The sequence below is a fragment of the Cnephaeus nilssonii genome, assembly GCF_951640355.1.
Source record: "Cnephaeus nilssonii genome assembly, chromosome: 6".
Lineage (NCBI taxonomy): Eukaryota > Metazoa > Chordata > Mammalia > Chiroptera > Vespertilionidae > Cnephaeus > Cnephaeus nilssonii.
In genome coordinates, this window is record NC_137077.1 from 83637753 (window position 1) to 83651469 (window position 13717).

The 13717-nt window shown below is 36.9% G+C and overlaps 1 protein-coding gene across 1 annotated transcript in view; it reads right to left on the reverse strand.

Annotated features, from left to right (window-relative positions):
* Positions 1 to 13089, reverse strand: part of EPYC (epiphycan) — a gene marked incomplete at both ends in the record, with an annotated part of 39450 nt that extends 26361 nt beyond the window's left edge. The window contains one exon of the mRNA XM_079775462.1: positions 12925 to 13089. Coding sequence (XP_079631588.1) covers positions 12925 to 13089 — 165 coding nt within the window. The remainder of the gene's footprint in view (positions 1 to 12924) is intronic.
* Positions 13090 to 13717: the final 628 nt, after the last annotated feature.

Below are 13717 nucleotides of genomic sequence, written 5' to 3' on the forward strand. Positions count from 1 at the left end.
CATCAGTGTCAGTTCAGGAATCTGCTGAGGTTGATTCTTCAGCTGAAAAATACCACGGGGAAGCTTAGAAACTCCCTGGGAGGTGAATTTTGTGAATTCCATAGCAGGAAGCAAAGGTGGAAGCCAGAGGGGCACATCGCTTCCAGGCTGCAGAACCCCCACCCCCAAACACTGAAAACTCTTGGTCCCAAGAGAGCCTGTCACTTGACAAAGTCCATGCTGCATCAGGTGCCAGAAACCCAGGGCTGCAGAAGAAATGGGTTTTGGGGATGCAGAAAATAAAACCAGAAAGAAGCTTCAAGTGGACCTGGTGACCGGGCCTGCTGCCACTGTATGTTTAAAGACTGTGCTAGAACACAGGAATATCTCCAGTGCTACGCTGCGATGAAAGCCATGTGGTTTCTTAATTCAGTGTTGCTTGTACCCTAAGTGCATCAGAATGAGCAGAGGGTTTGTTAAATCCCCCAAATGCTGGCCCCTCCTCTAGAGTTTCGGATTCATTAGGTCTGGAGTGGGATCTGAGAATTTGCATTCCTGACCATCTCCCAGGTGATGCGGATGTTGCCAGTTCAGGTATCACACTTTGAGAAGGACTCCTCTAACAATGGAAAAACAGTGCCATAATTGAACTGCTGATGGGAAAGTTCTCCAAATTGTGTTTAGGCTCAAAGTTTAAAGACTAGAAACAATGAACATAAGCTGACCAACATCTGGATGAGGTTATAGCCTCAGTTTCCACCAAGTCTCTTCTTGGGTCTCTAGCAGCACTATGTATTGATTTTGGGGCTCTACTTTTGCCTAGAATAACTATTATAGAGATTCAAGTTAATTTGTTCTTTAAATTTGATGGGGGTTAGGGTCAGTGTTGGGATAATAATATATGTGCAATAAATGCTTCATTCTCTTTAAATATCAAGGTCATAGGAGACTTTGCAATGAACTAATAATGTATGTGCCCCTGAAGAAAGTACATTTGTATCTGGAAAAGTCCACTCAGACTGCAGTTATTAAAAAAATCCAGCTTGACCCAAGCACTAAGGATCTGTCTAGCTGAGATGAAGCAAAAGCAAATGGGGAAGTGGTGTTTGGACTGCATATTCTTTGGACTTTTAAATCACAAGGCAAGCAATTCTGAATTTATACTGCAATCTCTTTAGATTTGAACAAGTTTTGACTTTAATTTGCAAGAGATGTTAATCTAGTCTTTTATCTTTCCTCAAAAACTTCATTGAAGTAAGGAAGTTATATATAAATTTGTGTCATCATTATGTTTCTGGAATTGTATTATTGGAGTATAGTTACTTAGCATTCAATTTCCTTGCAGAACTTCTCATAAGCTTTGTTACTAAATAATGCGGCTTGATATAATTTGAGATAAAGCAAAGAACTGAGAGTGAAAGGTTAATCTCAGGAACTGAGAGGTTTTTGAGATAAATTCATTGATGCTCTCAGATCCATATCAGAGACTTCTGCAATCAAAATCTACGGACTGCCAGAGGATATGTAAGAGTGGTAGTTGGCATGGGGGTAGATCTCAGGAAGGTATGAGCATGACTGTCCAATAAACAGGTTGATTTTCTCTCTTGAAGGTGAGAGCTGTATTGAATGTCATGGTTAAGCCTGATGGCTTAAAAGGAGACCCTCCTGAGAGGTGGGTGCATCTTCTGTTGGCTCCTTTACTCACCCTTCCTGGAAAAGGAAGAATGACTGGGTGAGTGAAAGAATAGGCCTAGGTAGTTCATCCTCTCTATTGCGGGTAGTTGCCTGCCGGTTGAGAGCATGCTTTCTGTTTGCCCCTCTAGTCATGCACTAACATTTACTGAATCAGGCGCTGTTCTGAGGCCTGTGACTGAGTGACCTTTTCTGTGACCAGTTACCTAGTCTATTTCTGGAGTTTTGTATTAGGAATCTCATAGTTGCTTCAGACCTAAGTCATACATTTCAGTCTAGATTTTATCAGTAATATAAGGAGGATACTTTGAACTCATTTGTCTGAGCCCCATTTCTGTCTCTCAACTGATTCTGAATTTAATTAGGGTTTAGGAGGAGCATGTATCTGGTCCCTTAAAACCTAATACTTATTTCTTAGAAAAACTTTAATAGCACACATATTTATATGTGTCATAACACAAAATAGTATATGTTACTGACTCTTGGTTTCATATTACGGTATATTCCCAACTCTTATTTTTAACTTGCCTCATTTTCTTAATTTATATTTTTATATCATAATCTAGTATAAGAAATAATTAATAATAAATAATATAAGATATATTATTATGGAGAATATAATGCAATAAAATCTATATTATATATTTTATACAATGCAGTATTATTGTATGTAGATATGTTATCTATATTTATTCAGATTTATATTTATTTTATATGTTTATATATTTATTTTATATGTTTATATTTATTTTATATGTTTATATATTTTTGTACACATTGTAGCATTTATTTCTATAAGTAGCTTTAAATATTGATCAAAAAAGGTGGTGGATAAACACATGAGTAAATGGACGTAGTAAATTATATCTCAGATTTGCCGTAAGAACTGTGACTGATGACAAATTTGAGGACATACTTTCTCAGCATATGTATGTGTATTTTGTAATGGAACTCATAGAAACCTTATGTCCCAATAGGTAACTAAAGATCTTGTTTACATTTTTTACTTCCTCTAATGTATGGGAATAGTGCGTTTATAAGATGACTAGCTAGACTGGGAGGTGCTGAGGGACAAGGAGGAACTTGGTCTTATTTACCTGCCCCTACTCCTCATTCTCAGCAAAAGATTGGCAAGTGGATCTAAAGTGAACCCATGCCCAATGGAGTTAGCCTGCATTCCAGCTCAAATCCTATCCCTTCCATGAAGACTTTCTTGGGCACCAGTGGATTAGCCTCAGTGGCTGTTGATTGAATAAGTGATCTAATGGTAAAGCTACCATTTATTAAATATCTGCTATGTGCCAGGCTATAAGTTAAACAGTGAACCAGTTTCTTATTTCATGTTCACTATATATATATATTATAGATAGGAAGCTGAGGCTCAGGAGGATTATATGACTGCCCGAAGCCACACAGTTGCTGTGACCAACCTAGGACTCACACAAAGGGAATCTGACTCCAGAATCCATGTCACATACTGTGAAAAACTGCCTCCCAAGTATAGAATGGGTACATACATGAGCAAACCCAAAGCCAGTGGTTTCTTTCCCCATCTTTGCAGTGGATGTGCATTAATGGTTTAAGTGCCCAGGCAAAAACAGACTGGAAAGAAATTGTTCTTATCTATTTATTTACTTAGTTTAGGATCCCACTGTGCCAGTAAATTCCTAACCAGTAAGTCCAGTTCTTTAACAGATAATATTTAAATTTTAAGCCTCTCTCTCTCTCTCTCTCTCTCTCTCTCTCTCTCTCTCTCTCTCTCTCTCCTCTCTTTAAAGCATTTTAAATCCAGAATGTTATCTGGATTTTTACTCTAGCATAGACTAAAATTTTTGTTAAACAAGACAGAATTTAAAAGTTCTCTTTCTCCCAAATTGTCCCACCAGTTGAAAATAAATCATGAAGCTATTCTGTGTTGTCACCATTATGTCAATGATTGTTTTCCAAACATATTAAAGGGCTCCAAACTGTTCATCCTGGGTTACTGGAGAATATCCTTATGCGTTTTACACACTAGCATGCAGATATGTTAAGTCCAATGGAATTTTGCTTTAAACGTAAGTCCAGTGCTCAAATTAATTTAAGTGGTCCATATTAATTATCTAAAGGAATGTGACCATGAACACTGGCAATGAAAGCTGTATCTTATTTTCTATTTTATCTTGAAAATGGATGAGGAAGAAATGAGTTTGGCAAAGATTGCTCAGTCCCCATATTTCTGACAAAGCAGCTTTCAGTTCAGAAGGATCATTTTACCTCTCTCTCCCTTAAATACTTTGACAGCTAAGAGAGTTGCTTAGATATTATGTTCATTGTAATCACTAGAAAATTCTTGTTTTTCTGATTCCTAATAATCAAATTACTTAATTTCAAAGAAAAGAAACCTCAATATGAGACACAGCTAACAAAATTAAAGATTAAAGAGAAGAAGCAGAAAAATAACGGAGGTGTTTAGTGCCAAAGTCTCTCTGGTCTGGCATTAAAAGAATCTGGTTTAAATTTTGCTCTGAAACTTACTAGCTGAATAACCTTGGGCAAAATTCTGATCCTCGGTTGCTCATAAAAATAATAACAGTAATAATAATAATCATGTCTTATTTTAAGGGATAGTTATGAGATTTAACTTAGGTTTGTGGCCTCATAAATAATGTGTTATACAACTTCAAACACAAACATGTCACTGGCAAATTCTATCAGTGTTCTTTTTTTCTGATCTTACATAATTGTATATTCTGTGCTTCCCTTTTTTTAAGGTTCTCTTTCTTTTTTTAAGCTTTTCAAATAGCTTAAACTAAGAATCAAATGGTTTATCACTGGTTTTAACAGAAACATATGGAAAATCAATCAGACAACATATTGAAAGCTCATCAGTAAAATTCTTCCCTCCCATTCTCTAGAGCCTCTTTCATGAAGAAGGATGAGGAGAAAGATTAGCTTTTTTTTCACAATATCCTAAAAATCATATTTAATTCAGGTTGATTAAAACTTTAACAAATTACTTCTTCCAGTAAGAGATGTTTTATATGCAAACCACATGTTTAAAACTTTGAAACATATTGTGTAAATTATCCAAAATGAATCCTTTTTATTTATTTATTTTTCAAAATGTTAAGATTTTCTTTACAAAGCTTCTTTGTTGTACAGAAAGTAAAAATGCTGTTACAGTCTTGGTGTAACTGGTAGACGCAGATGGTTAACTCACCAATCACAGCTATCCACGCTACAACAAGAGTCTTACACGAAAACCTAACAATACTTACAGTTTTGTTGAAGTGCAATCCCCAAGCTTGCTGGTGAATTTCCAAAAGGGATTAAATGAAGGAAACAGATGTCACAGGAACTATTCTTTGGCTCTTTGGGTGGGTGGGTGTCCTGGAGTTTGTATCATAACTACCTTGATGTTTTTTATATGTCATTATCTAAACTAGACATTGATTTCTATAAGTAGTCCAAAATTAATTTGAGCCTACCTTAGTAATTTCTGGTGTTACAGGGTATCAACATATATCATGAAATTATTTTGCATGGCACCATATTATCTTGATGACAAGAGGAAAGAAATCAATGCATTTGTTAATTGATGCAGCTGCCTTCACTGAGCTCTCTCTGATTCCTACAACTCTATTAAATTTGCTTTTAATTCTTTTGATGAAGCCTATAACCTCTTCATCTATAAATGATATTTTCAAGCTGAATTTATTTCAACAGAAGGTTTCTTTATAAGGATGATTTTAAACTATCTACTTATTTTCTCTAAGAGAGAAAAATTGGTCAATTATTACTAACTAGAGGCCCGGTGCATGAAATTCGTGCATGGGAGTGTGTGTCCCTCAGCCCAGCCTGCACCCTCTCCAATCTGGGACCTCTTGAGGGATGTCCGACTGCCTGTTTAGGCCCAGTCCCGGTAGGATCCAGCCTAAACGGGCAGTTGGACATCCCTCTCAGAATCCAGGACTGCTGGCTCCCAACTGCTCACCTGCCTGCCTTCCTGATTGACCCTAACCATTTCTACCTGCCAGCCTGATCACCCCCTAACCACTCCCCTGCAAGCCTGATTGATGCTTACCTACTCCCCTGCCAGCCTGTTTGCCCCTAACTGCCCTCCCCTGTAGGCCTGGTCATCCCTAACAGCCTTCCCCTGCAGGCCTGGTCACCCCCAAGTTCCCTCCTCGGCTGGCCTGGTCACCCCTAACTGCCCTCCCCTGCAGACTTGATCGCCCCCAACTGCCCTCCCTTGCAGGCCTGGTCCCTCCCAACTGCCCTCCCCTGCTGGCCATCTTGTGTCCACATGGGGCCAGTCATCTTGTGTGTTGGAATGATGGTCAATTTGCATATTACTCTTTTATTAGATAGGATAGAGGTATGGTGCATGGGTGGAGGCCAGCTGGTTTGCCCTGAAGGGTGTCCCGGATCAGGGTGGGGGTTCCTTTGGGGCATGGGGCAGCCTGGGCGAGGGACCTGTGGTGGTTTGCAGGCTTGCCATGCCCCCCGGCGACCCAAGCTGAGGCCCTGGTACCTGGGATTTATTTATCTTCTATAATTGAAACTTTTTAGCATTGAGTGGAGGCCTGAGCTGGCCAGGGTGTGCGGAAAGCTTGGCTTCCTCCATCACCAGGGGCAACCCAAGCCTCCTGTTTGCTCCGTGGCTGCAGCCATCTTGGTTGGGTTAATTTGCATACTCGCTCCTGATTGGCTGGTGGGCATGGCTTGTGGGTATAGCAGAGTGATGGTTAATTTGCATATTACTCTTTTATTAGATAGGATGTGTTATATTAACTATGTTTGTTGATTTATGAATGCATATCTTATCTCATTCCATATCTACCTCCAAAATTTATATGTGGAGATAAGGATCACAGGAGAAGAAAGTTGGGGGGAAGTAATATGAAGTCAGGGAAGAATGAGGCCAAAATCAAGCTCCAGGATTCTGAGCAAAATGACAACAACACTAAGTTACAAGATGTAGAGCACAGAAAAGAAAAAGAAAAATTCCTTAAAGTTGCAGCTCCTCTTACACTGAGGCCTGAGAGAAATTTGTCCTCCACATCCTCATGAAGAGCACTGTGTGGTGTCATTGACAATGCCCTCTGCACACTTACAACAAATGCTATCAAGTGTGCTCCATGGACTCCATAACATTCTCTCTGTGTTTTTTTTTTGTTTGTTTGTTTGTTTTAAATCCTCACCTGAGAATATTTTTTCCATTGATTTTTAGAGAGAGTGGAAGGGAGAGGGAAAGAGAGAGACAAACACCCACGTGAGATAGACACATTGATTGGTTACTTCCCGCGTGCCCCCAATCAGGACCTGGAGCCTGCAATTGAGGTACGTTCCTTTGACCAGAATCGAACCTGGGACCCTTCAGTCTGCAGGCTGAATTTCTAACCACTGAGCCAAACTGGCTAGGGCTGCAGTATAACATTCTTGATGTTTCTTGAAAATTCAGGGACACAATTAAGTAAAAGTAATTATAGAAAACTAAAATAATATAGAATAGGTGAGCAGTATAGGTGAGCAGAAGTCCAATTGTCTGAATGGAGCCAAGGAAATTTTACTGCAGGAATGGAAGTTTAATTGCTTCATCAGAGTCACTGAGACCTTTTCTGGGTAAAATAAGTTATTAATGGACAGGAATAATGTTTTTCTTATACTTCAGCGGCATGAACAATCTATAACCCCCAAAATATACATGAACATGGAAATGCCAAATACCTACCTTGGTCAAAAACACAATCTCAATTTAAACCACTCAAAGAATACTAAATCTTAAACTATATAGTTTTCTGATGAACTCCTTAAGGCTAATAACAAAATTTTCCTTGGATCCTAGACCACCAAATATGTAATATATACAGGGTAGGGCAAAAGTAGGTTTGCAGTTGTGAGTACATGAACACAGAATTTATCCTTGTGTTATTATTTATTAATTCTTGTACTATTTTCCATATGAACAAATGTAAACCTGTTTTTGCCCTACCCTGTATATATGCTATTATATATGTAAGTATAATAAAATAATATACATTGAACTTAGATATATGTTGGAGATTAGCTATTCACAATTATTCTTTGAAGTAGTGAATTGTAAGCCATTCTTTCTTATAGTAATTAGATAATAGTGAGTTAAATAATTATTAGAAGTAAAGGTTACTTCTAGTTCACATTACTCACCCATAAAAGACTGGTTTTCTTTTTCTTTTAAGAGTGTTGGAGCACTTGACATTCAATTAAACTAAAACCAATATCAAGTCAAAAGAACAATTTGGAAAATGGTAGAAAATGGAGGGTGGTAATACAATCCTTTATTAATCTGCTAAAGATTATTTTCTGATATGAGAAGATAACATCATTGTGATTGTATACCTGTACAATCTTATTCAAGTTACTTTCTTGCTCTTTGTCTCTATATCTTTATCTATTCATTGGAAATAATAATAGTGCTTCATAGTTTTGTTGTGAGAAGTTAAGGAGATAATGCATGTGAAATGCCTAGAACAGTACCTGACACATTATAAGAGTTCAATCAGGATTAATTATTATTTATCAGAAAGCAAAAAATAATCTATATTTCATCTTATGGCTTATAACTACATCTTATTTATAACATTAATTAAGATAAAAGCTCAGGTTTGGCTTATTGACCAGTTAAACCATTGGACTCACAAACTCAACCCTTGAAGCAGTAAATTCAAATTTGGTTTTCAGAAGAAATTAATTATTGCATCTTTATTAGTTTTCTATTGCTGCATAAATAAATTATACAAACTGAGCAGCTTAAAACTATACCCATTTTTTAATTCTCTGGGTCAGAAATCCAGAGCTGGCTTGACTGGATTCTCTCTTCAGGGTTTCACAAGGTCAAAATTAAGGTGGTGGCCAGGTCTGTGACTTCATGTGGAGCTCGGGGTTTCATGCATCTATAGGACTAAGGTCCCTCTAAGCTTGCTGGCTATCAGCTTCTCTCAGCATCTAGAGACTTCTGCATTCCATGCTGTGTGGACCCATCTATCTTTAAAGCCTGCAATAGTTTCCCTTGTACTGAATTTCTCTCATGCTTCAAATTTTGTTCTTAACTTTAAGACACTGATTTAAAGGACTCATGAGTTTAGGTCTGGCTGACCAAGATAATCACCTTTTTAAAGGATATTATAAACATAACCTAATTACCAGAGTGATCTACAAATAAATTCACAATGTTAAAAATTATAGAGGGTGTGGACACACCAGGGGATGGGCCATTTAAGGGACATCATAGAATTCTGCTTATCACATATGTCAAAAGCCTTAAGGATTAATCATTTAAAACCTGGAACAAAAGGTCTATTTTATTGGCCTAAGGAGCCAAGTCTCAGAATGTATAAGAAAGAAACTGGCATTGGAAGCATTTGGTCAGTTGTCTCATAAATTTAGTTTTAGAATATAACTTGTCCTTTCTACAGGTAAAATTAATGTTAGGCTAAAATAGGTAGAACCATAGTCTTGGCATTGAGGACAAAGTGTGAAGAATCTGATACCACCATTTCACAGGTGCTTTATTTACCATCAATTTTTCCATCAACCGTATCACATTTGGGTATATTACCAGTGTTTATTCAAAAAGTGTTACATAGGATCAAGAACATGGGGAACAACTGCCCTTAATTTTAAAGATGAGATAAATAATCTTACCAGGAGTCACCAGAGTATGAATTTCAAAGACTACATTCAAGAAGTTAATGTCATGAGTACCCATAGTTTAGAATCCATTCACACGACTGGGCCTATTGACTTTTTTCATATCTTCTGATGACGAATTATATACCAGTTCTTTGTTTGTTTGTAAAGCAATGTATATTTATAATTTGTTAATATATAAGCTAAAGTTCTTTGGAATTTTGTTCCTCATGTTATCTTATTTGTTATATTTTTTTGGACTTTTTACCATAGCTGGTGGATGAATGGTTTGATTGATTTTTTTAATATATTTTATTGATTTTTCACAGAGAGGAAAGGAAAGGGATAGAGAGTTGGAAACATTGATGAGGGAGAAACATCGATCAGCTGCCTCCTGCACACCCCCTACTGAGGATGTGCCCACAACCAAGAGTATTTTGATAGAATTGCCCTTGACCGGAATCGAACCTGGGACCCTTCAGTCCACAGGCCGACGCTCTATCCACTGAGCCAAACTGCTTAGGGCATGATTGATTTTTGTTACTGGACAAACCTTGTATTTAAAAAAAAATTATGTATAGCTTATATCTTTAAATGTGTTATATTATCATAACATATATATATATATATATATATATATATATATATATATATATATACTAGAGGCCCAGTGCATGATTTAATCATGCACCTGGTGCACCAGCGGGCTGGCTGTCCGCCGGTGCCCCAGGCCTTCCGAAAGCCTCCGGCGCAGCCATGGCACAGACGCTGAGCTCGCGGCGCCACTGGCGCCGCGAGCTCAGCGTCCTGCTGGCCCAATCAGCTACCCCGGCCACCCTGAGTCCCGCCCCCTGCGCCTCCTGCTGGCCCAATCGTGGGCGTAGCGGAGTGATGGTAATTTACATATTACCATTTTATTATGTAGGATATATATATATATATATATATATATATATATGTATAGATATAGATATAGATATAGATATAGATATAGATATAGATATAGATATAGATGTATATCTATATATATATCAACTATCTACAAATTGGTTTTCTAATGTGACTTTACCACAAAAATTGTTAAATCAGGGATAATTATATATTTCAATCAACTACAGGGATTACTAATGGCTCTCTGGAGCCCTCAGTGGTTAGGATTCTGAGTTTAGAGAGGCCTGTGTGAAAATCAGGGATGCTTGCATGAGGTAAGGACTGGAGTATATAAGGATACAAAGTCACATTTTTGGTACCTTGAAGGAAGGTTGTTGTTCCAGAATAAAAGATTCCTGAGGAAAGGTTGTATACTAAATCATCTATACTAATAAAAGGGTAATATTCTAATTAGACCAGGTGACCAGCCATCTTCCAGACGTCTGACTTCCTTCCAGACAAAGTCACGGTGGTGGGGGCTGAGGAAGAGCAAGCCAGCAGGGGAGGGCAGTTGGGGCCATTAGGCCAGCAGGGCAGGGCAGTTGGGGGCCATCAGGCTGGCAGAGGTGGTTAGGGGCAATCAGGCAGGCAGGCAGGCAGGCAAGTAGTTAGGAGCCAGCGGTCCCGGATTGTGAGAGGGATGTCCCAGATGGGAGAGGGTGCAGGCAGGGCTAAGGGACACCACCCCCTGTGCATGAACTTCATGCACTGGGCCTCTAGTTTTTAATAGCTATATTTATTAGCTTATTTTATTTGGTAGCAGGAACAATTTGAGAATCTCATGAGAATGTGTAGGGCCACCTAAGCAGCAAAATGCATCCTGACAGCAAGAAATGGCTTAAAAGAAGTCTGCAGATAAAGCTCATTGATGCCACATTTTGCCCAAAGCAGCCTTGGTTTCAAGTAACACTTTTTTATTATTATTATTGGGCATTTGGTCTGAAAGGAATAAGCTGTCCCTTGAATCCACTCCCCAGCCCTACTCAGAATAGAGGATTCACTTATGATATTCACCAAAGCTCTTTGATCTTATAAAAACCACTTTTTGGATAAATGTCAAATAAGTTTACATTGAAATATTTAATTTGTTAGACAGTTGCAGATATGCACTGATATATGTACATTTTTAATATTTATGGAAGATGGGAAAAAGGAGCAGAGTAGATGAATTAAGAACTAGAAAAATTTCTTATACTCTACACTGATGCATTAAGTTAGAGATATAGAGGGATCACAGACAGTAAGATTGGTTATTAATGACCATAAATTCTCAACAGAAAATTTCCTTAACATAACAAAGCCATACAGAAAAATGAATCAAACAGTGAATATTAACACTTAGAGCCCAGAAGGTGTGGCTCAGTAGGTGAGTTTCAATTCATGAACCAGGATATCACAGGTTGATTCCAGGTCAGAGCACATGACCAGGTTGCAGCTCAATCCCTAGTAGGGGGCATGCGGGAGGCAGCCAATAGATGATTATTTCTCATTATTGATGTTGTTTTTTTTCTCTCTGTCTCCCTCTCCCTTCCTCTCTGAAATCAATAAAAACATATTAAAAAAATAAAGACTTAGAAAATAGTCATGTGCAATGTGCAGAAGAAAAGTGATCTGCTGTTAAGCCTAAAACTTTTCTGAAAAGTAAGGAAGTGAGAGAGAGAGCGTAGGGGTGGTACAAAAAAAAAGAAAATAAAAAGAAAATAAAAGAAGAAGAACACAAAAGAGAAAATGATAGGGAGAGAAAAATAGGGTAAGGGGAGAAGACATGAAAACTATTGTACTGCTATTGTATGGTGAAATTCTGATTCTTGTATTTCATAAGTCAACATAAATAATAATGAGAATGTTTATATCTTAATAAAAATGTATCTAATTAAGTTCCATACAATATAAATATATGCTTTTGTCTAAATATTTAATTTTCCTTAGTTATTCTAAATCATTATTGTAAGAAAGATTTACATTTGAACAATTGCCCAAAATACCTTATGATCTTGTAATGATGATGTAATTTCCCTTTTGGTTTATTTATATGTAATCAGTTTTTGTCAATGTAGTGCATTAATTACACTCCAGCATTTCAAGGTCTGTTTGTTTTTTGACTCAGAAAAATTAATCTGTATTCTTTAGTTCGTAAAAAGCCTAACATTTAATTAGGAACATATCATATAAAATTTATAAAATGTGGGCTGTAACCTTGCCAATGCCTACATTACTGCTGAGAGATAATCAGTCATTTAGGAAAGCACATTTGCTCTTGGAATACTGTCCTGTCCCAAACTATTGTCTTTTATATTCTTTTTACTTCCAAATTTACTACAATCTAACATTTTCTTTCCTTTACAGAAAACACCTTCAAGTTCTTTATCATTGCATATGTATTATTTTTACTTTTCCTAACTGCCTATGGCTTTTTCCCCTACTTTTTTTTCTGTTCTAACTTAATAACTCTTTTTTTTTTGCCCAATTTTGTGAGAAGATATAGAGGAAATAAAGTGAACTGTAATAAAACAAAAGAGTATTTCAATGTTAATCTCTAACATTGAACATGTTCTGGAGAAAAAGTTCATATGAAATTATTAAGACAGAACATCTCATTTATAAATAAACTAAAATCTATTTGAAGAAAACAATCCCCAATATTTCCTAATACAGTGCTTTTAAAAGTACCTCAGCTTGGCCAATAGGTATGTTTTCATAGTTGTATAAATCATCCAGGTCTTCCAAGGTGGCATCGTAAGTTTCTGAGTCATAGTTGATGGGCTCTAACGTTGGAGCAGTCACAGCAGCATCAAAGATGACAAGTCCCAGAACAAGTCTTGCTAATGCTTTCATTTTTCAAACTTTCCTAATCATAAAATATTAACATGCATAAATATTTAATTGATAATAACTTATGAATAGTTTGCATTAAACAGGAGTGATAGATAAATCAATGTCAACACTGAGGAACTCAAGCTGGTAGCTTTCTTTACATGAGTAATTTATAAACATAACACAATAATTTGTATGCTTTATGATGACAATTGATACCAGATGTTCAAATTAAGATGCAAACCTATCCATATTTTTATAGTAGATACTGTAAATTCAGTGAAATTGATTTTATTTTATAAAGAAACATGGTGCAAACAAGATGCAGCAAGATTGTAATATACTTATTTCCAAAAGTCTTTACATCACCTAAGTATTAAGATTGTTTCATCAACTCTGGAATATAGGAATGATGATGACGAGGATGATGATGATCAGTATAACTGTCACGCTGTTTTACACATGAGAAAACCAAGACAGAGTTGGCTAATCCTACAAGTAGGACTTATATCTGTTTATTGTATATTCAAGCCAAGGGTCTTTTCAGACAAAATAATAAGGATCTTTTTTCTTTTTACTTCTTTTTGCTCTGGGTGTTATTAAAATACAGATCATTTAAAATGTACATGTGTTAATATTTCATGCCATA